Raw genomic sequence first — 24,558 nt, forward strand, 5'->3', positions numbered from 1 at the left:
GTTTGACTGAACTATCTGACTGTTTTGTCGACGTTCCCATTGTAGCGCCTTATAATCCGGTGCGCCTTATGTATGGAAAATATAGGACCAAAAACTATTTTTTGGGGGTGCGCCCTATATCCCGGTGCGCCTTATAGTGCGGAAAATACGGTACTTGTTTAATATCGATAATATCAATGTTTGTATCGATCCACCCACACCTATTATTTACACCCATGAAGGTATTGTTGGCAGCCTGACAATGGGTGTTCTCTCGTGTTTAGATCTAAGTACGCATCACTGCAGAATGCAGGTGTACGCTGTCGCATCCTGCACAATCAAAGAGGACTATTACGTGGTTTCTACACAAAGAGCGACAATGCCCCGGGGACAATCAGTGAGTTTCTGTTTTGTTTATTGTCAGAACAAAGACACACACCACCGAATCCCTTTTGCCTGGGGAGGCTTGACAAATATGGGACTCACTTTCACCTTGAATGTGCTTTCAAAGAATACACATTCAAGGTGAAAGTAAAATCTCACAAGTAAAAACGTCCTTTTTTTATAAACAAGTTGTCAGTGAGGTGATTAACAGTTTAAAATAAAAACCTTAAAAAAACATTTAAACATCACTACTTTTAGGATGAAAGAAGTTGAATGTTCATTATTACAGTATTCCCTTGCCATTTCGTGGTTTGACTTTCGTGTCCGCTTTGCGTCGTAGATTTGATGATTATTTTTTTGCGCCAAATGTATAATTGCACAAACCCTTATGATACCAAACTGTATTACGATACCAAATTGTATGTAACATCCTACATGCCGACATTTCTTGTTAAATATTGTGTAAATTATAACTATAACCTTATCCTCCTTGTTTTATAACCTTATCTTCTCTGTTCCTTTATCTTCTTGGTTTTTTACCTCACTGTGAATGTGTGAAACTGGAGTGTCATGCCCAATTTTGTTGTCACAATATGTTAACCCATTTTTTAACAATGACAATAAAGGTATATTCTATTCTATTCTATTCTCCATTAATTGGTTCAACGGATAAATGCCTACTTTGCATAATTACGGCGGCACTCCTATTCAAGCTCAGTGCTATCACTCACCCCTTGTCAGTCAACGAACCTCTGCACCCGCAAGCCGTGTGTTTTTGTCCGGTATCCTGCTTGTGTATCCTGTCCGGTTTCGATCCGGTCTTGTCCGACCCCAGTCTCCCGTATTGGGTATCGATCCCATCTGTCTCGTCCTGTCTGATATCTGACTCCAGTCTCGAGTATCGGGTATCGATCCCATCTATCTCGTCCTGTTTGATATCTGACTCCGGTCTCCAGTGTCTGGTTTTGATCCCATCTGTATCGTCCTGTCTGATATCTGACTCCAGTCTCCAGTATCCGGCATTGATCCCGTCTGTCTTGTCCTGTCTGATAGCTGACTCCTGTCTCCAGTATCGATCATGTCTGTCCCGTCCTGTCCGGTATCAATCTCGTCTGTCCGGTATCTGCTCGTGTTTGTGGTATTGATCCTGTCTGTCCCGTCCTGTCCGGTATTGACCCCGTCTGTCCAGTATCTGTCCATGTATCTGGTATCGATCTTGTCCGTCCCGTCCTGTCCGGTATCGACCCCGTCTGTCCAGTATCTGCTTGTGTATTTGGGATCGATCTTGTCAGTCTCTGGCTTCGTGTTTTTCCACGCCGGACTTACTGTCTTACTTCTTCCGCCCAGCGGTTGCTGAATCACTGGCTTTTGTGTTCACGCGCATGACTGCCCCATTCCCGTAAAATAAAGTTTGTGTGAAAACGTTACGCATCTGGGTCCATCTCCTGTTCTGGTTCTGACAGTGCTTGTTTTCTCCTCGCCTACAAAGTTGCTGCCTACAAGTTGTGCTTGTACAGATGCTCCCCTACTTACGACAATTCGACTTACGAAAAACGGTAGATACGAATTACGATACGAATGCGATTTTTTTGGGCATGTCGAAAAATATCCAGACATTGCTATAAGTTAGAATTTGTATTGTATGCACCTTTTTCAGAGTACAGGACATTACTTTCATGCTTCTTTCCTCTGCTACTGGTGTGTGGCGCTGTGAGAGGTCACCCAGCATCCACCCCGAAGAAGAAATCCACTTCCTCTTCCTAGTTCGTGTTTAACATTCTATACTGTATCTCCAGCGCGCTACTAACTTTGACATTTTTATTGTTTAATATCTCGTGCATTCATTCGATATGGCTGGTGTAAAGTGTAAAGATGAAATGAAAGTGGAATAAGAAAGCTTTATGCGGTTGAGAAAATGGTTGGATCTCTTTTTTCGTCCACTCTCTACCATGGAGGAGGAAGTCGCCGAACTGTTGAAGATCATCTTCCAAAAGTAAGTTAAACTTAACTTTATTTATCTCTATAGAGTTTCTAGTAAAATACAAAACGGGTTACTTAGACATGCCTTAAACATACTTATATAAACCTTAAACATAAAAAATCTAGCACTAAAAGCAACTTACAAACAAATTCAACTGACCAACGATCGTTCATGGGTCGGGCAGCGTCTGTATGTGGTTTGCCAGAAGCATGGATTTACACTTAATATGGAAGGATAAAACTGTGGCATCCAGTATATATGGATGGATACAACAGTGGCATTTAATAAAATTTAAAAAAAAATGTCCCAGAGGAATCGACCAACTCATATAAGGCTTTTTTAGAGAGTGAGCCAGGATTTGCGTGTAACATTCTTTTCTCGACTAATCATCAAAATATCACAGGTGGTGAGGGGAAACTGCGTATGTGCTATGGTGGAAAATCACTTAACTTGATCTGTTATTGAAAGGATTAACTACAAAAATTAAAGGGGTACTATATCCATTATATTATTATCCTGACACTCAAACTAACAGATAAGTAGAGCCTATCCCCGCTGACTTTGGGTAAGAGATCTCCCCTCTGGACTGGACGCTAGCCAATTGTGTAAACGGATCTCATGAATCAGCAGCACATTGTTATTCTGCCTAGGCAATGCTACACAAGTCACCTTCTCTGGGTGCATTGTTTCACTATGCTGGAATAGTACAAAGAGAAGTTGAATATCAAGATTAGAACATGTGAAAACAGGAAAAAAATAAACAAAGCTAATTGCGAATGAATGAATACTAAGTAGACAAGAAATGAATAATAAGGCACACATAAGAGTATTCCATTATCTTCCGAATATCCTGCTTTCTATAGTGCAGTGCACCCTATGTCTGTTTTTGTTGTTCAAAGGCAGGCGTAGTAGAGCAGTGATCTGCAACCAAAGGGTTGTGGAGCAGTAGCAGGATGTGGGTCGTTTGGTACCGGGCCGCTCATAAAGACAAAAAAATTACACATCTTTATACTTATACCACATTTTTTGTGAATACACGCATCTGGTATGCATTATATTTACGGTAATATATTACTATAATTGAGCAATGATTTATCGGTTGACAAATATCTCTGACCTCATTAGCTCAGCATTGGATGCAACTGGTATTGAACCCGGATAGCGGCGGTGAGAGCACCGATTCTAAGCATTAGGCCACCAGGATTGTGAATCACTAAGGAAAAGGCATTCAATTTTATCTCAACATCACACAATTTTAATGACTCTCATGTTGCACAATGTTGTAATGGAGCATTATGGGAAAGACTTTAGCCAAAACAACCGTGTACAATGTGGTACTGTGAGTAAAAACAGTGTGATGATGAGGTACAATCTAATACCATTTCTTATGTCATCTAGATCCTTAGTGGTCTAGTGTTTGCTCAGTGGATTTGAGCTTGTATTGGTATCAATAACATTATCATTTTCATTATTGTTACTATTACTAATGGTTTTATTGATTTCGGGCCGAGAGAATATACAGACGCTGCCCTACTTACGAACGTTCCGGACAATCGTTCGTGAATTGAATTTGTTCGTAAGTTGCTTCAGTGCTGTATTTTGTATAAATAGTATGTTTAAGGCTTGTATAAGTGACCTCTATTGTTTTGTAATTAAAAAAAAGACATTTCATAAAATAATATTTCTCCATAGAGATAAATAAAGTTAAGTTTAACTTACTTTTGGAAGATGAGCTTCAACAGTTAGGCGACTTTCTCCTCAGCGGTAGAGAGTGGACGAAAAAAAAGCGATCCAACTATTTTCTCAACCGCATCAAGCTTTCTCATTCCACTTTCATTTCAAATGAGTTTATTTATCGCGGTCTTCTTTACACTTTACACCAAACATATTGAATGGATGCACGATATATTAAACAATAAATGTCTAAGTTCCTAGCGCGCTGGAGATACAGCATAGAATGTTAACACGGGAACTAGTAAGAGGAAGCTGATTCTTCTTTGGGGTGGATGCTGGGTGACCTCTCACAGCGCCACACGCCGGTAGCGGCGGAAATAAGCACTACAGTACTGTCCTGTACTAAGAAAAAGGTGCGCACAATACAAAATCTAACTTACAGCAATGTCCGGATATTTTTCGACATCCGGAAAAAAATGTTTGGATCTGCTGTTTTCCATAAGACGAATGGCTGTAAGTAGGAGAGCATCTGTATTCTGGAATTAAAATGATCTATGGTTCAAAACAGGTTGCTTAACGCTGGAGTAAAGGACACCATGAACACGTAAAGGGCATGGGTGTGTGTATTATGCATAACATCGTGGTCCATTCCAGCCATCACCATTGCTGTTGAGTGGTGCTTCTATGCATGGCCAGCTCAACCCCCAAACACTCCATACGTCAGCATCGCCAATAATGATTGGTATATTGCTTAGGGCTGCTGGTGCCGCATTCCTTAGCGCTGGTGTTGCAATTCGGACAGTACTTTTATACTGCATCTTTCACATCAGCATGCTGTTTTCTCTTAGCCTGCAATGCTTCTGACCTACATATCCGCGGAAAATGACACGCTGAGGTCACAAAAATACACTACTTCACCAATATCTTGAATGGTCACGTGATCCTAAACACGTGATGAAGACAACTTGAAGTATCTTTGATAACGGCGCCTGGTTTACAGGGGACAGCACCATCCTACAATGGCTCAGATCGCTCACAACATCTCACTATGTCATGTCCGGCTCGATTGTCATGGCGCCCAGCTGGCCCCGCCCCTTGACACCGGCTGACCTGCATTTCCTGGGTACTCTGTATGGTTACTTAAACGCGCCTTTTGGAACTGCCCTTTGCCAGATCGTTGTTTACCCTTGTTGAAAACCTGTTCATGCCTGTTTGATACCTGTTTATTCTTGTTGTGCTTGTTGGACTTTGTTGCACTTCGGTGTAACATTCTGAGAGATTCCTGCAAGTTCTGTTTAATCCCGTTAAATGCCTAGTCTGTAGTTTTGCCTGCATTCGAGCCTGCTTTGTTTTGTTTTTGGTCTGTTTATGTGTTGGACAACTTTTCTTTCACAATTAAAGAGACAGATGGTCTACGCAAATGAGTTCCAACTTCCTGCTTCCCGACCCGCTTTGTGACACACTAATAGTGAGGAAAGAAAACAATAATGAAAAGGACAAGACACAACATTGCGAAAACCTTTGTTCTTGCAAATAATGTTAATAAATGTGTCAAGATCTTTTCAAGCACTTCCTTTTTGCAGAGTTAATCTATGCAACTCATGGTGCAGTCATATCAAGTAAGAGTCTCATCTGTTAGCGTGACAAATGGACAGCTGTGCACAGTAAAAGGCCAAACTCAAATGTGGAAATGTAACGGATGTTCAACGGATGTTCAAGTTTTGTGAGACCGAGATACTTCCGCCAGACCCGTAACGTCACCTAAGAACCTTTTTAAAGGAGACACTTCCTCTAAGATACAAGGAAGTATTGCACTGTATATACTAAACAAGTCAGTCCGGCAGTCACTGAGCCATTTCCTGTGCAGGAAATTAATAACCATGGAAAAAAAAAAAACCTGCAATCCATTGAAATGTTTAGAGCAACATGTTGCCAGAATATTTGTATGCGTGCAAGAGTGTTTTGGTGCAAGCTTGTTGTTTACAGCAGGACAGTCCAGCTGTGGCCACAGTGCCTGCTGGGCCGGATGTGCTCCACATGACTCCGGCGTTAATCCCATATTTGACATGTCATCAAACAAAGGAGACACTCACTAAATCCATTTGGATCAAGAGTCATTCGAAGTAGACGGAACACAAACAAATGTTTGTTAAACATTTTACCCCTAATAGTGTTTGTCTACTCAAGACACGATTTTACTTGTGGCCCAAATTGGGACAAGGTTGTGCAGGGGCAGTGTTCTCGTTTGCCCGTGTCCCGGCATCCTAGACGCGTTATTTTTGCCGGGGACGCATCGTGTCAAATCATTGTGCGTCCCCGGGACGCAAATTTTTTGACACGAAATTGTCATTATCATTTTTTAACAAAGATTTACCGCACACCAAACTTTTCGTGACGCAGATCCGCCATTGTTGTTTTGGTCTCGCGGTTCGAGTTTTCGTCTGCACGCCGATCTCGAGTTCGAGTTGTGTAGTGAAAGTCCGTCTCTTTTTAGAGAACCGGCTTTTTCAGCTCAACTCATTAAAGAGAGCCAGCTCTCAAACGGCTCACTTGCTTTGATGCATTATATTACGAATAATTATGTTGTATAAAGAAGTTAAGAAAAAAAGGAAGTATAAAAGGAGAAAATGAAAAAAGACAGGTTTGTGGTGATCCCTTTTAATCAGTATATTACCAACAATAATTTAATGCAGAAAATGAATTAATAATTTGAATAAGAAAATTATATTTGCATGGATTTTTTTCCTTCTACAGTGAACGTCCAAGCGACTTCATTTTTGAACTTTTTTTCATAATCATTCATGTCGAGCAACTCAGTGTCTCACAACAAAATGGTCATTAACAATATATATGATATAAGGAAACACATGTACAATATAACATGTTAAACTACATAAATAAACATGTTTGAAAAAAAAATGATTTTTTTGCATTTTGTAAGGGAAAATATGACAGTTTGTAAGGGCATGGAGCACACTAAATTTTGGGGACCCATAGATCTCTGTTGGGACCCATAGAATTTTGAGCATGCGAGTCCTCGGGACCCATCACTTTTCAGAGGTAAAATGAACACTGCAGGGGTCCTCAATGTTACATGTTTTAATGAGTTTGGGAGCTATGAGGAGATTACAGCAATTTCACAACTCCAGCAATCCCTTGCTGAATCGCAGTTTATTTATCGCGGTTTTGCTACTTCCCAGATTTTTTTCATGTATTGAGTTCTGCATTCTGATTGGCTAAATAGCCAGCCTTTTCTGCTTGTCTGCCTGCGCATCATTGACGTTGCGGTCTGTGTTGTAGACATACGTTAAACAGCGTGACAAACCACATTATGACAAGTTTCTTTACAAGCCATTATGTCAACAAAACGCTCTACATGGACTGAAAAGCTGAAAAACAGCTAAAGGTAGATGAAAATGCTTTGTATCACCAAAAAAGTTGGACTTCTCCACCCGCTAAACTTGCTCTTGAGTCACATGCTTTGGCGCGCCTACAGTATGTCACAAAAGTGAGTACAGTAAACCCCTCACATTTCTGCAGAGATTATAGTGTTTAGAAGATCAACACTGAAGAAACATCACTTTGACACAATGAAAGGTAGTCTGTGTAAAGCTACTGTAGCCGTCAATAACTAAACCCCTTTGAATCAAAAGTGAGTATACCCTAAAATGAAAGTTCCTGAAGTGTATGGTCTGAGTACTTCCAGACTCCACACCTCTTAATCTCTGTGGCAATGGTGTCAGCACCATTGTCCCTATCTTTTTAGATAGAATTTGTGAGTGCATCCTGATTTTTTTAAAACACTGGAGGATCTTGAACACTGTACTGCAGCTCAACTACAGGGTGTTGGCAATCATTTTGTAGCTCTGAACCGCCTTATGTAGTGCCATGATTACTTTTTTTAAGGTCTCCAGAGAGTTCCTTGCCATGGTGTGCCATATTGGGAGTTTCAGTGACCAGAATGAGTGTAATTCAAATTGAACACACCTGCTCCCTAATTATACCTGAGACCTATTAAGAGTAACAAGTCACGTGATATTTTGGAGAGAAAATGACAACTAGTGCTTTGTTTGGACATAGGTGTGTAGTGCCTTTGGGGTGTACACACTTTTCTTGCCAGAGGAGGAGTTAATGATGGCTATATTTTGATTTTTTTTTACCCTGCCAGATATGCTTTTCACAGACTTCTTCTTGTGTCAAAGTGATATTTCATCAGTTCTATTAAACATTATAATGAAATCTCTGCGGAAATATGAGGTGTGTACTCACTTTTGTGACATACTGTATTTCCTGTTAATAAAAAATATAAACAGTATTAGGATTTGATCTACTCTAGTACATGCTTCTAAACATTATTATTTACCACTGACCCTTTCCCTACTATGCTATCCTTGAGAATTATTCAGTACAGAGTAGCAAATCTCACAAAAGGCTTTTAGTGGCTTATGCTTGTTTTATAATTGTGTTTAAAGCTTGCATGCAACTCTGCCCGCCTATAAATAGTTGTCGCCGTGTGCTCCCAGGCGGGGATGAGTGAGTGATAATCAAAAAATACAAGCGGCAGCCCAGCAGAGACCTGCTGTGTGTCTCTTCACGCTCACCTTCCATCTGCTTCCCTCTTGCTCATAAAGCGAGTTTTCATTTTTAATGACGCCGGCACATTTCTTCACGATGCTCTCTGTTTCGACTAGACCAAACTCACACGGATCTCATACACAGCAGCTAAAATACTCGGCCGACCTACACTCCACCTCTCAGACTTAAATAACAGGTCCATCATCCGACTGACAAACACAAAAGTCCAGACTATCACTCAAATACTACACTAATTCTCCTCAGGGCACAGATACAGAACAATAACATTAAGGAGGGCCTGATTAGGGAAAAGCCTGATCCCCTCTGCCAATACGTTTCCAAACAACAGGCCCAGCTGATTCATCGAATCAGTCTGCCCTCATTGTCCCGCTGTCATGTATGTGTGTCTTTCTGCTATTTTTTCGTGATATGTAACGTCATGTATGCAGGGTTGGGTAGGGTTACTTTAACTGCTTTACTTTCAATTACTTTTGGATTACTCCAATACCAAATATGCTAATAAAAGACAAAAGAAACCAAATATGAATAAAATGACTAAATTTTATGCAGGCTTGGGGAGTAACGGAATACATGGAACGGCAAAAATGATGTTGGCAAGCTGTTTGGATTGATTTTCATTTTGTTTCTGTCGCATTTTATGTTAATTTTGCCGGAGATCAAAGAGATCAAAGCCAGGAGAGAAAGCTTACCACGTGTTGTGAGTCATCATTTTATTCATATTTAGTTTCTTTTGTCTTTTATTAGCATATTTGGTATTGGAGTAATCCAAAAGTAATTGAAAGTAATCAAGTTAAAGTAACCTTACCCAACCCTGCATGTACGTTGTTTTCCCGGGTACAGTCGGTGGATGTAAATTTTCCAAAGGGGACCGAAATTAAATCTTATCGGATCTCATTGAGACACTTAAGGTCTGCAGGGAGCTGATCTATCATATTCTCAACGTCAAATGTAATTAATCTTTTACAGGTTCACTAATGGATGCCGGTCCCTTTACTTTTCGACACAACAGTGTAGCGGCTAACGCGAATGAATGCCTGCCCAAGGACAATTCTGAATTAATTTTCAGATGCTGGACGCTTCGGATGTTTGCGCCTTCATTGAAGCACTCTGGTCTGCACACTAAGAGATGCTAAGAGAAGATAGACTGAACTAATTACCAACTCCCAGGCCTACAAATTTAATTTTAAATTAGAAAGGGAACACCTCCCACCGGCGGCAGGTGTCATAACTATTGCTGGGACCAATGCGTTACAAAGTCACCTGTTCCTGGAACGCAATTACTTTCCCGGTATCGAGTACTCATAACACATTATTAGGAAATGTTAGTAACTCTACTGTTGTTACTGTGTGATGCCTTACAGCATTATTTAAGCTACTTATTTTATGCAGATCCTGCATTGCAGAGACTTCTCATCCTGGAAGTCAAGTCACATTTGTTTGTATAGCCCTTAATTACAAAATGTCTCAAAGGACTGCACAGGTTACAATGACACCATCCCCTGATCTTAAACCAAAATGCGGGCAGCGAAAAACTCAAAAACCTCAGCATGAGTAAAATATGAAACCTTGAGAAGGGGGCTCACAAGTGTTAATCCCCCTTCCAGGATGACCAGAGTACTGCAGTGTGCGGTGCAGGACCACCAGGTTCTGCAACAGCTTTGCCCCCCTGGCCATTAGACTGTTAAATGGTCAATCACACACATAGCAAGCCTACCCAGCTGCTAATCTGTACATCTGTTTGTTTGGTTTTTTTGTCATTGCACTGCTGGCAGTTCCCTTGTACCTAGCCACTCCTTTGCACATCTGTTCTCCTCTGCACTACCGTACTCCATTGTTATTGTTATTGTATAGTGACTTGTTTATCTGACTGCCCATTTTGCACATCTGTTCAACTGCTCCTCTTGCACTCTTTGCACTACTGTATAGTACTCATAGCTATAATTATTTAGTATATTATTTAGTATTTCAATACTCCAACTCAATACTACATATTTATATCTGTACATTCAAGGAAACTGCGGTTCAGATGTATCGACATTTTGTTCTGTATACATGTGTACAAGAATGACAATAAAGTATATCTGAATCTGAATCCAAGATTCAGCATTGAGTAACAATACACAAAACAAAGTGAACATGAATTAAAAAAAAAAACATAAGTAATATGTAAAAATTTGTCCAGAGATTACATGACAGCAACGATATCTCAAGCCTGTAAAATTCTCCTGCATCACTCACATTGTCACATACAACCACCGATCCACCAGTTACCTGCGTTGTGGGCTGCGATTGTCTACGTTTAACGACAAATTACAACCGAAACTGTTATGGCGGGGCTGGGTTAAGTACAAAGTACAAGCACACTGAAATTCACCTCATAGAGATATACTCACTACCGTATATTCCCGCATATAAGTCGGCTTTACAAGTACAAAATACTGAATTCAGGGTGTCGGTGTCATGATAGCCAAAATGAAGACACCTGGGGCAATCGTTTGGCACGCATGAGCGCGCACTCTGATTGGCTGGCATTCTCCTCTTAAGCTGTCAGCGCCCAGAGGAGAGTGTCAGACCGTACTTGTGTCTCTCTGTGTGTTTTGCCAGATTCCAGTACCAAAGACCTCTCCTGTTTGATTCCTGCCTGCCTTCTGTTTCGACCTGTTTCTGTCCCACGTTTACGACCTGTTATCCTGCCCTGGCCATCGACCTGCCCGCGAAGCCTTATTGATTCTGCCCACCTGTCACGGAACTGCCATTCCGTCCAACGCTGCTAGCAACCGACAACCATCGGCTTCCAAAGCAAGCTCTGTCAGCTCAATCCAATAAAGATTCCTTTAAAACGAACGCAATTGGGTCCGAGATTCCATTCTGGTTCCTGACAGCTGGGCTTATTGAATTGTCTTTATTATTGTGTGCAACTAGATTAAAAATGGCACTCCAGGGTTAACATGTAATCAAGACTTTAAAGAGAAAGTAAAGATAAAAGACTGCCAGGATAAATAGGCAAAAAGAGACTGGCTTAAGTTAGAATAGTAGTGCAATGAGAGAATAGGGCATTCAAAAAGTAGTGGAACCAAAGTTTTGCATTAACATTTAGCAACAACAAAAAAACATCCTAAATAAGTTGCTTATACAGACCCTCCCCTACTTATTACCATTCGAGTTACGAAAAACGGTAGATACGAATATTCTTTTCGGGATATCGAAAAATACTTATATTTTGTATTGTGAGCACCTTTTTCCGAGGACAGGACAGTACTGTAGTGCTTCTTTCGGCCACTACTGGCTTGTGGCGCTGTGAGAGGTCACCCAGCACTTATGAACGAGATACGTCCCAGGCGATCGTTAGTGAGTTGAATTTGTTCATAAGTTGCTTCGGTGCTATATTTTGTATGGAATGTATGTTTAAGGTTTATATAAGTATGTTTAAGGCTTGTATGAGTAACCTGTATTGTGTTGTACTAAAAAATAAACGTTTAATAAAATATGATGCTCTGTAAAGATAAAGTGAAGTTTAACTTACTCTTAGAAGATGGGCTTCAAGAGTTAGGCCTCTTCCTCCGCTGTGGTAAAAAGTGACCGATAAAAAAAGGGATCCAACCATTTTCTCAACCGCATCAAGCTTCCTTATTCCACTTTAATTTCAAATGAAACGGATCGCCTCTTCTTTACACTTTACACCAACCATATGAAATGGATGCACGAGATATTAAACCATGAAAATGTCACGATACAGTACAATATGTTTACACCCGAACTGGGACCGTGACAAGAAGAGGAAGCTGGTGGATGCTGGGTGAGCTCTCACAGCGCTTCATGCCTGTAGTGGCGGAGAGAAGCACTACAGTACTGTCTTGTATTGGCAAAAAGGTGCACAATACAAATTCTAACTTACAGCAATGTCCAAATATTTTTCGACATCCTGAAAACAATGTTCGGATGTACCGTTGTTCGTAACTTAAAAGTTCGTAAGTAGGGGAGCTATAATGACAATAAAACCCTTCATCCATTTTATTTGTTAATCTACAGTTGTTATTTTGTTACAGCTGTATACTCTCAGTTGGTAATGGCGTCATATTGAGGTAAGTTCGCCCCTTGGGGGGTTTATGAAGGTGTGTCGCTACTTTTGCGGATTTTCACTTTTCGTGGGTGGTTCCGTCTCCATTCACAGTGAAAACCGAGGGGTCTCTGTAAAACTAGCTAGTGTGTTGGGGGCAGGTAAACGGGAAGTGTTGCAGTTCCTCCCTCCCATTTGAGCCAGACACTGGACAAGCTTTTGTACTCCCAGAGTAGTTTGCCTGGGATTACATGGCTCCTGCCTGCAATCCTCTTTATATAACATGGCACGGCAAGACTCTGTAGACACACACATACATCAACGCACGAGCTTTCTGGCCATTTCACTGGCAAAGCAGCACACACAGTATTTACATTACACAACCACACATTTAGCAGAAATTTGTTTAAATTGCTACTGACACCTAATACCGAGATCTAAAATCTAGAAACGTGGTTTGGCTCACACAGATATTTAATGTAGTGATGATCAGGGTAAATCATTTTCATGGCCAAATTCAAGTCATTTGTGAGGACTTTCAAAGCCAAATTACTGAATTCTCCAGTACCTTTAAAAGAAAGAAATGTATTTTGAATTATATATTTAGGAAAACCACAAATATATCAATGATTTACATATGCGAGTTTAATTATTGTATGTGCATGTCACGTCCTGAACAAAGGGTAGACCCAATCGCGTAACGTTTCTCACAAGTTAGTTGAGATAGAGAGAGGAAGGGCAGCGCCCGCGAATCGGTGCTCACTAGACGCGGGAAGCAAGTCGCTCTCGCAATCGGATCGTGATCCGAATAAGTGGATCTTTCGAAGCGGGAGATGGCGGTGTCAGGGACGGAAAAGCAGGTTGATACCTGGGATAGGAGACCAAAACGTGGTTGGGATCAAAAAACGGGTCGTAGCTGGAGACAAACGGGGAGATCAGGAATGGACAGGTGGAAAAACGGGAGCAAAAACAGGACAGGCGGGAGTCAGGGTAAAAAATGCTTGCCTTGTATCAACAGAGGTTCGCAGACGGACTGACAACCGGAGAGTGACAGGACTGGGTTAAAAAAGGGACAGGGAGCCGAATGAGCGGGCACAGGTGATTCCAATCAGTAATCAAAACGTGTGATTTTTAAATATTGAGTAAATCACAAAATTTGTTTTTGTGACAAATCTCTCCCTATTTGGGTGCTGGGTAAATTGACAGTAATCTGGAGCTAATTTCAGTTGCAGGAAGTTCTTCCCATTAGAATTTTCAACTGGGAAACGTTGCCTTAAATTTTTGCATGGCCTTTAATAAATATCCATTATTGTCCAAAGTTAAATTGTTGCACTAATGCACATTTCATTGTGCCTTATTCAGGTATAGAATACACCTGTTTCTTCTGGTTCTGTCCTATGAAAACAATGTATTTTTCCATTATCAAACATTTTTAAAAAATGGCAAGGAGCCACAAAACAGCGCAAAAGACCAGAGCAAGTATCAGGCTATTACTTTTCACGTGACAATGCCATACAAAATAATGTCAGCTGCCGTTTACCACAAGAAGAAGAAAGACAATGGCAAAGTAAAGCAACCAGAGTGCAGTGTTGGCGTCATTTTTAAGCGAACTACTTGAGAAACATGTCAACAAATTCAAGCATTTACAAGCAAACAAATAACAAAGATAAATATTTGGCGTTGACATTTTTTACTAAGTCAGCCCATAATAAGAACATAAAGTATGGATGCAGTGCCTGAGCCAAACTGAGTTTGACATGCCTGCCTTATGCTTTATTTATAATTGTGCCTATCTGCTTTCATCTTTCCTTGAGATCTGTTCGGGGGGGCACATTAGGTTCAAAGAAAGGGCTGGAGGGAATGCTGGAGAGTTACGTAATGCTTGTCCAGGCAGGTTTGTTTTTGTCAGTGTAGCGTGAAAATGGTGAAAGTAAGAAACGGCCTGCTTCAAGTGAAGACCAAAAGCCAACCTAAACCCCAAGAAGGATGGAAAAAAGGAGAGCGTGTCTAAAAATGCACGTTTTTGCACGCGCAGAATAAAAAAGCTAAGTAAGGCTGCAAACATGACTTTAAGCCAGGAGATGGCGGCAGAGGGTAACAAAGTTTCAAATTCCGGACAGCATAGACAAACACAGAAGCCTCAAAGAAGGCAGGAGATATGGATTTTATTATCAGAATCAAAGCATTTTGAACATCAATAAAAAGGCTGCTAATTAAGCGTTTAAGGCAGTGGGTCTCAGACTTGCAGCCCGGTGGCCAATTCTGGCCCCCGCCTTAATTTGAAAGTTAAAGGGACAGTGTGTACTATTTCAAAAAAGCTCTAAATTCTGTACAGCTCCTTTAATTCTATCTATCTATCTACCCTGATCATATCCCTCGAGAGGGGTGACCGACAGCAAGACAAACACATACAAAAACAAAGAAGATTAAAAAAGGGAAAAAGTAGCAAAAACACACACGAAATTGTTTTGGGGACCATGGCCAACCGAAATGCCCAAACACCCAAACAAGTTAAGCACCTAGGCTCCCAAGTTGGTCATGCTTTCGTCCCTCCAGATGAAACGGGACACAAGAAAGCGGCCATTTCACTCGGGTCAGGGTGACACAACACTGAGTGACATTATTGCCCGACAGCTTTCACTGGTTTACCCCTGCCGCATCATACAGGTGCCCTGCCCATCCCTTAGAACACGTCCAACATCCCACTATCCTTTCACAACACCTCTCCACTCATTCCTATCACCAACAAGAGCTCTAGCTACCACTATATTTGGACCTCTTTCCTGCAGTGCACTCATAACACCATCCATCCACGTCAATCGCGGCCTTCCTCTTGGTCTCCTTCCATTTACTTGTGCTCTGTAGATCTTCTTCAACATTCGCTCCTCATCCATCCTCTCCATGTGTCCAAACCAACCGAGGACTCTCTTATCCACACTCAGTTCCACTACTATTCCAGTTCTGTCTCTCACAATTTATTTTCTCAATCTATCAAATCTTGTCACTCCTAGCATACTCCTTAGCTCCTTTCAAAGTGTTTTTATTTATTGTCGAAATTCTGTTCTGTGCAGAATCCAGCAGGGTTATTCGATTGTGACTTTCTGGAAGACGATTTTTTTTTTTACATTGAGGCAGTCCTACAGTCGTCACACTTTTTCTGTTACAATACGACCCCAGCCCCTCATCAGAGACAGGCAAAAGTCTCTGGTTTAGGTTATGAAGAAAATTACCTGAGGTGTGCATGCGCATCTTCCTCCTTGGGGGCGTCCAGGTCCTGTGTGGACAGCAGACCAGTTTCTTCAGCGTGCTCCTGCTGCTCAGTCATGACCCTGGCCCTGAAAATCCACATTACATATGAGAACACATTGGCAACCCGTCACTCTGCTCTCAGCCGCACTGTTTGTTCTCTGTCTGCAGGTACTTTTTTCCAGTCGTAAACAGAAGGTTTTTTGAGGCACACGAGTGGACTCTGTCTATAAAATCAACATGGCTGTGATGCAAGAGTTAAGGTCTTTTGGGCACAATCAAATCCTCCTCTCAGGGGAAAACGGTAAGTGTGTGGAGTTCTCAGTACATCCATCCATCCATTATCTGCACCGCTTATCCTCAGTAGGGTCGCTGGGGGTGCTGGAGCCCATCTCAGCTGTCTTCGGGCAGTGGGCAGGGGACACCCTGAACTGGTTGCCAGCCAGTCGCAGGGAACACAGGGACTGACAATTTACTCGCTTATTCAAACCTAGGGACAATCTGGACCAACCAATTAACCTGAAATGCATGTCTTTGGAATGTGGGAGGAAACCGGAGTGCCCGGAGGAAAACCACGCAAACACTGGGAGAACATGCAAACTCCACACAGGAGGTTCTATCTCATGACCTCAGAACTGTGCCGCACACGCTAACCACTGCGCCGCCGTGCTGCCCGTTCACAGTATATCAATGACTTGACAATAAGTCGACAAAAATCGCTGTATGAAATTGCCGACAATACATTTCAAACATTGCCGTAAGATACATTTTTTAATAGAAACAATAATACACACTGTGCCTTGAAATAAATCTGTCACTCTAGCATATTTGAACAGGCCTTTAGGTTCAATGTGTTTTATTGACCACTAGATGTAGCTGTATTGCATCTTGCACCCAAAAACGAGTGCTAAAAAGCCCATTGAAGAATACAGAATATGGAAACTCTAAGTGACCACAAAGTACTATTTTCCTCTCTTTCTTTTTGCCAGCCGTGCGCAAGGTTTTTGGGGTACCCGTAGCAGCAAAATGGAAGACAATTATGTAAGCTCCCTTTAGCTGAATCTCATGTAAAAAAATGCTAATTTCTCCACATACTATTTTTTTTTTAAATTGCACATTTATATGATTTTTAAATCACTATTATTATCTTTTAATTGATCAAGTTTTTTAACCACTAGGAGGCACTAGATATTACACACTGTCCCTTCTGTTAGTAATTCATGAAAATTCAGTTCCTGTTTATCCGAGTGAAATGAGTAAGTTTTGGGGCTAAATACTTAGCCATCTATGCTATTAAGATGTACAGTAATCCCTCGTTGTATAGCAATTTACTTATCGCGCTTTCGCTACTTTGCTAATTTTAACCATGCATTGTGTCTGCATTATGATTGGATAAACAGGAAGATGCTTTCTATAGCCAACAAAGTGGACTTCTCAACACGTGATACTAGCTCTGGAACGACATGCGGGTCTTTTGGGCTCCTTGGCACTTTTTAAAAATGTTTGATAATGCCGCTACCGGCGTGTGGTGGCGCTTTGTGAGGTCACCCAGCATCCACCCCGAAAAAGAAATCAGTTTCCTCTTCCTAGTTCGTGTGTTTACATTCTATACTGTATCTCCAGCACGCTAAGAAATTTGACATTTATATTGTTTAATATCTTGTGCATCCATTCAATATGTTTGGTGTAAAGTGTAAAGAAGAGGCGAGCTGTTTCTTTTGAAATAAAAGTGGAATAAGAAAGCTTGGTGTGGTTGAGAAAATGTTTTTTTTTTTTTCCTGCCACTTTCTACCACTGAGGAGGAAGTCGCTTAACTCTTGAAGCTTATCTTCCAAAAGTAAGTTACCGGTAACTTTAAAGTTATTTATCTATATAGAGCATATTATTTTATAAAAGGTTTATTTTTTTAGTAAAAAAACATACAGGTTAGTTATACAATTCTTAAACATACTTTTATACACCTTAAACATACAAAGTATAGCACTGAAGAGACTTGGGAACAAATTAAACTTATGAACGATCATCTCTTTTGTAAGTAGGGCACGGTCTGTATAATATCAAGAGGCACTGCCAGATGAAATATGTTGACTACAAAAAGCTCACTAGAAAAACACGCTGTGAAAAGGTGAAGCGACTAGAAGCTGTTTTGATGGCAAATAAGGGCTTTTTCACGAAACACTGTGAGAAAATGCAACAAAAGCGCTGACCGCCAAGCATAGGGTGAATTTATTTAAGACTGTCAAGCTAAATAGTCAGCCTTCACACATATTCAGCTTGCCATTATCGATCTTTCTTAAAAGTTTGCACACCCCTGGTATAGTATTGAGACCAGCAGTACCTTCGTGTAAATTTCATGTTCCTGTAATCAACCAGTATCTATGCGTCTTTTGACCCTCATTGTACACAACCGCACTGCGCCATAGCGTCCCGTGGGAGTGTGACGGCTTTTACCACCTGCCTTGAATAATTACAGGCGTTGACGGAAAAAGCCTCATGCATGTACTTTCCAATGGATTATCTCTAATTGGCCAGAAGCTTCACGTCAGTCGCTGCCTTGTTCAAACAACTCGACTTCCTGCACCCGACTGCCTGTGCGCCACCACAAAATGGGTTCCAGGGTTGGGTAGGGTTACTTTAACTGGATTACTTTCAATTACTTATGGATTACTCCAATACCAAATATGCTAATATAAGACAAAAGAAACTAAATATGAATAAAAGGATGACTCACAACACGTGGTAAGCTTTCTCTCCTGGCTTTGATCTCTTTGATCTCCGGCAAAACTAACATAAAATGCGACAGAAACAAAATGAAAATAAATCCAAACAGCTTGCCAACATCATTTTTGCCGTTTTATGTATTCCGTTACTCCCCAAGCCTGCACAAAATTTAGTCATTTTATTCATATTTAGTTTCTTGTCTTTTATTTGCATATTTGGTATTGGAGTAATCCAAAAGTAATTGAAAGTAATCCAGTTAAAGTAACCCTACCCAACCCTGATGGGTTCACAGGTGAAGGGACTGCTGGAAATAGATAAGGCAAGGCAAGTCTATTTGTATAGCACAATTCATACACAAGGCAATTCAAAGTGCTTTACAGAAATGGCAGACAAGTTAAAAACACACAATAAAAGACATTGAAAATTTTAAATGTGGTTTTTAAAATGCATTAAAACCACAGATAAAACATAATAAAATCTCTCATCTCATTAGCTGCACCGCTTATCCTCAGTAGGGTCGCGGGGGTGCTGGAGCCCATCCCAGCAATCATTGGGCAGTGGGAAGGGGACACCCTGAACTGGTTGCCAGCCAATCGCAGGGCACACAGGGACAGACAACTCGCTCGCTTATTCACACCTAGGGACAATTTGGACCGGCCAATCCACCTGAAAATGCATGTCTTTGGAATGTGGGAGGAGCCGGAGAGCCCGGAGGAAACCCACGCAAGCACGGGGAGAACATACAAACTCGGCACAGGAAGTCCGGTAGCTGGATTTGAATTTTTATTACCCGGCAGGCTTTTTAAATGGAAATGGTCAAAGAATGATGACAATATTATATATACTTTAATTGTCAGGACCAGAACGGAAACCGGACCCAATTGCGTAACGTTTACCACAAGTTTTATTGAAAGAAAGAGGAAGGGCTGCGCCCACAATCCGGTGTTCACTGGAGGCGGGAAGCAAGTCGCTCTCGCACTCGGACTGTGATCCGAACACGGAAGTGGCTCTTACGTAGCGAGCGATGGCGGTGTCAGGGACGCAAAAACTGGTCAGTAGCCGGGACTGGGGTCGAAAACGAGTCGTAAGCCAGGACGGGAGAGCAGACGTGGTCGGGATCAAAACAGGTCAAACGGGAACAAAAACGGGACAGGCGGGGAGTCAGGGTCGAAAAAGGCTTGCCTTGTATAAACAGAGGTTCGCAGACGGACTGACCACAGGGAATTGACAGGATGAGGTTTAAGTAGGGACAGGGAGCCAATCAGAGCCCGCGCCAAATGAGCGGGCACAGGACATTAATATATATATATATATATAATGAGTAGATAAAGTGATACTATTAAAAACATGTAATGGGGTTTTTTTGAGCCAGCGTTGTCCCAATTGTTCCTCTGTGTGTCTACTACAAAATACTACTACGCAAATAGTTCAAAAATGGTCCACAATTACGACAAAACTAAACATCAAATTTAGTGCTTAAAAACAGGCACCTAATATATTCTTCTTCTTTCATTCTGAATAGGAAATATACGACAGAAATACTACAAAGATACTATTATTGCAATATTACATTACAGAAATACTACTACAGAAATACTAAAAACATTCTACTACTGTAAGACTACATTACAGAAGTAGTACTACATAAATACTACTACAGAAATATTGCCAAAACACTGCATCAGAAAAACTCCTAAGGTATAAGTACAAAAATACTACAAAAATACTACTATAGTAATACTACAAAAATACGACTACAATAATACAACTTATTGACTAAAAACTAACTATCAAATTTAGTGCTTAAAAACAAGGACCGAATACATTGTTTTTTCGTTCTAATTAGAAAACATACTACAGAAATGCTACAAAAATATGACTTCAGTAATACTACGGTACAGAGATAAAACTAGACAAATACTACTACAAAAAGATAATAAAAACACTACTACAGATATACTAAAAAATATTAAGGAAATTCTACAAAAATACCACTACAGAAATACCACAAAAATACTACAAAACTATAAATGTAATTTGCTGCAGCAACCCTACAAAAATACTACACTATTACTACAAAAATACTACTACGGAAATACGATAAAAACACTACAAAAATACAACTTAGTAATGCTACAAAACTAAATGTAAAATTTTGTCCTTGAAAATAGCAAACTTATACATTAGTTTTCTTTCATTCTGACGAATAAAAACCTAAATACTGACAACAAATATTCTACGACATTAATAAAACAAATGTAATATAAATCAAAATATTACTCCAGCAGTACTACTACAGCTATATTAAAAATACCGCTAAATAAAAACTACAAACATACCACATACTACAATAACACTACAAAACTACAACTACAGTAATAATGGTTGGTTAAATGGTTGGTTGGATCCCTTAACCACGAGGGTTGTAGGGCCACCACTTCCTGTGGTGTGTCTTGGGCAAGTACAGCCTGGTGGCGCCCAGCCCTCTCCAGGCCAAGTCAGTAATACAAACTAAATCCAAAATTTGGTGCTTGAAACAGGAACCTAATATATATTCCATCCATTATCTGCAACGCTTATCCTCAGTAGGGTTGCAGGGGTGCTGGAGCCCATTCCAGCTATCTTCGGGCAGTGGGCAGGGGACACCCTGAACTGGTTGCCAGCCAGTCGCAGGGCACGTAGAGACAGACATCTCACTCACTCATTCACACCTCGGGACAATTCGGACCAGCCAATTAACCTGACAAGCATGTTTTGTGGAAAGAAACCGGAGTGCCCGGAGGAAACCTAAGCAAGCACGGGGAGAACATGCAAACTTCACACAGGAAGATATGATCCTGTGACCTCAGAACTGTGTCGCGGATGCGCTAACCACTCAGCTGCTGTGCTGCCTTCATGAAACTACTCTCATTAACAGCAAATATAAAAAGAAAAATAACATGTAGATGTTGTCACAGTTGCCATGGCGCCCAATTGGCCCCGCCCATGTGGCGCCGGCTGCGGCTCGTTGAGAGATTGGCTTCCCTTCTATTTAAACCCAGTCCTGTCACTCCCTGCCCCACAAGACGTGGTTTTCAACTCGGTCCTGTTCCTGTTGGTACTTCCTGTCCGGTATTGTTCCCATTTATTTTGTCCTGTTTAATTTCGGTTTCCAGTTTTGCTATCGTCTATTTTTGTCCTGTTTGTCATTTTCTCCAGTTTTTGTTCCCGACTAGTTTGTCCTGTTTTTTTTCGATATTCTGATTCAAGCTTCCTGGCTTTCCATGCCAGACCGCTGCTTAACGTGAATGACTCCCCATTTCTCGTAAAATAAAAGGCTTGCGTGAGAATGTCACACGTTTGGGTCCTGATCCGGTTCTTGTTCCTGGCAAATGTCTGCATGTAGCTTCTTTCATACATGAGAAAAATGGGATTAGTCTCCAGGACAGGCCCTTTGGTCATTTGTTTTAACCCAACACGCGCCTCATAAGGTTTACCCACCCGAGCATTAGTTGCGCAAACATTTGCTCAATGACTTCACCGTCTTTTCCCAAACCATGGTCCGTCTTGTCCACTGATGCATTTAAGGACAAACCCACGTCAGAACCAGCAAGTCTGGTTGCTGGTGTGGTGAATAAGCACACTGGAGGGCACTCAGGATGACAAGTGAGGGCTGATGTTTTGCTCAGGCTTACATAAGCGCACACTCGTGCAAACAGAGGGTTGGTCTTTTCCCCAGCCATCAATCAGCCAGCGCATCCATATTTTTCCTTGACATTTTCGATCTGCCTTAATAAAATCTTCTTGGATTATTATCACCTGCCAGTAAAGCGAGGGTGGTGATACTGTTTTATACATAGAGACCCCTCGCTACTTAGCACTTTGGTTATCGCTAGCTCACTCCTTTGCGGATTTTTAACTCAATTCAATTGTCTTTATTGACATTGATATCAATGCCTTGGGCATTGTGTTTCTAATAAACAGGAGACAGCGGGGACAGATTGGGGAGGGCGCTTTGTGTTGGATAGGTGTGCGCAACAGTGATTGGCTGGTGTATGCTGTAAGTCAATCAGCCGGGGGTGGGCATGCGCAGTCAAAACAAAGTGAGAAGGATAGCTTTTAGCGGCTTGTTAAATTTAAAAGAAATTCATGAATTAAATCGGACTCTAAGGAAAGTCGGAAGAGCACGTAAATGCTATCACCAGCAGGTGCTTCGTGGATTGTTATCGCATTCGACAGGCGGAGTCGGAAGGGAAACAAATAGCCTGGCTGCAGTTCCGGCCTATTGCTCGGCTAAGCTAAAAACTCTTGAGCAAACACTGCCGAACCTGACTAGTCACTGACTGATCCATTACCTACAGAATGGATGACCTAGAGCTACATCTTTTGGGAACTGCTACAATCTGGTCAGATGTATTTTAATCATCCAGAGACTCAATTCGTGGACACCGGATTCTAGCGCGCAACTAGCCTGCTGCTCGGTGCCGTTTACCCTCTGGGGGTTTTAATGAAGGTGTGACGCTACTTCACGGATTTTCACTTTTCGCAGGTGGTTCTGGGCCTCATTTACACTAAAACCTGAGGGATCTTTGTATATCCGAGTATTGGTCTGTTTGTATGTCTGTCCACCCAAGGAATGGAGGAATGAGTTTAGATACGAACACCATCTTTATCAGACAGTCAGGTAGGAAACCCTAGATGTGAAAAAGACCAAAAAGGCATGTTTTTTTCCAGAAAGACATTCCACTATCAAAGACCACAAAAACATTAAATGGCAACACCATCTTTCACAGGCAATTAGCTAGGTTACATTTGATGTGAAAAATACCAAAAGAGCTGAACTCAACACTTTTGGTTTCGTTGACTCAGTATTTTTTCCTAGAAAAACATTCCACTCTCTCAGACTTAAACGGCATTAAACACCAACACCTTCTTTTACAGCCAGTCAGGTAGGTTACACTAGATGTGAATAAGTTACATATATTCTCTCATTTCAAGATGTGAAAAACCCTCATGTCCAATTTTTGTAGTCTTCCAAAAAGCAAATTGATGAAGGTTATCTCATCTCATCTCATCTCATTAGCCGTACCGCTTATCCTCAGTAGGGTCGCGGGGGTGCAGGAGCCCATCCCAGCCATCTCCGGGCAGTGGGCAGGGGACACCCTGAACCAGTTGCCAGCCAATTGCAGGGCACACGGGGACAGACAACTCACTCGCTCATTCACACCTAGGGACAATTTGGAACGGCCAATTCACCTGAAATGCATGTTTTTGGAATGTGGGAGGAAACCGGAGTGCCCGGAGGAAACCCACGCAAGCACGGGGAGAACATACAAACTCCGCACAGGAAGTCTGGAGCTGGATTTGAACCCACGCAGGAGGTTCCCATGACATGAACTGTGCCGCACAAGCGCTAACCACTGCGCCGCCGTGCTGCCCTGATGAAGGTTATGTTGAGTTAAATTATTTGTTTTTAATCTGAAAAAGGAAAGATTACAGTGTCAGTGTGTGACCACTATATGTCACTGCATTGTATCTGGTAAAGTAATACAAGTGCCACATGACAAAAGGAAGAAAACAAACTATAAACACCAGAAATGACAAAACTCACAATTTTTCTTCTATTTTTGCCAAGCCTTTGCATGCTTTGTTTTTTTCGGTCACCCATACTGGCAGACAATTTGGTCAGCCCCCTCCAGGTGAGGCTCATGTTAGGCAAAATAAAAGCAAATTTTTCGACAAACGAGTGTTTAAAAAATGCGGGCTTACTACTGTCATAGTTCATGTATTTCTGATTATTATTTACATCAATATTGTCTTTTCAAATAATGTTTTTTCTACTCGGCACTAAATCATAAACATTGTCCTTTAAAAAAAAATCCAAGTGGTATGTAGAATCAGAATGTATCTATGAGTACAGTCAACTTGAAACAATGTCTTG

At 41.3% G+C, this 24,558-nt stretch overlaps 1 protein-coding gene across 3 annotated transcripts in view; it reads right to left on the reverse strand.

Annotated features, from left to right (window-relative positions):
- The window catches only part of gramd2aa (GRAM domain containing 2Aa), a 68,752-nt gene that overhangs the window by 27,201 nt on the left and 16,993 nt on the right, over positions 1–24,558 (reverse strand). For all 3 annotated transcript variants that reach the window (XM_088333614.1, XM_088333612.1, XM_088333613.1), the window contains exon 2: positions 15,902–16,006. In XM_088333614.1, the coding sequence (XP_088189740.1) occupies positions 15,902–16,006 (105 nt within the window). The remainder of the gene's footprint in view (positions 1–15,901; positions 16,007–24,558) is intronic.

The sequence above is a fragment of the Urocampus carinirostris genome, chromosome 4, assembly GCF_059441175.1.
Source record: "Urocampus carinirostris isolate Australia breed hairy pipefish chromosome 4, RoL_Ucar_1.0, whole genome shotgun sequence".
Classification (NCBI taxonomy): Eukaryota; Metazoa; Chordata; class Actinopteri; order Syngnathiformes; family Syngnathidae; genus Urocampus; species Urocampus carinirostris.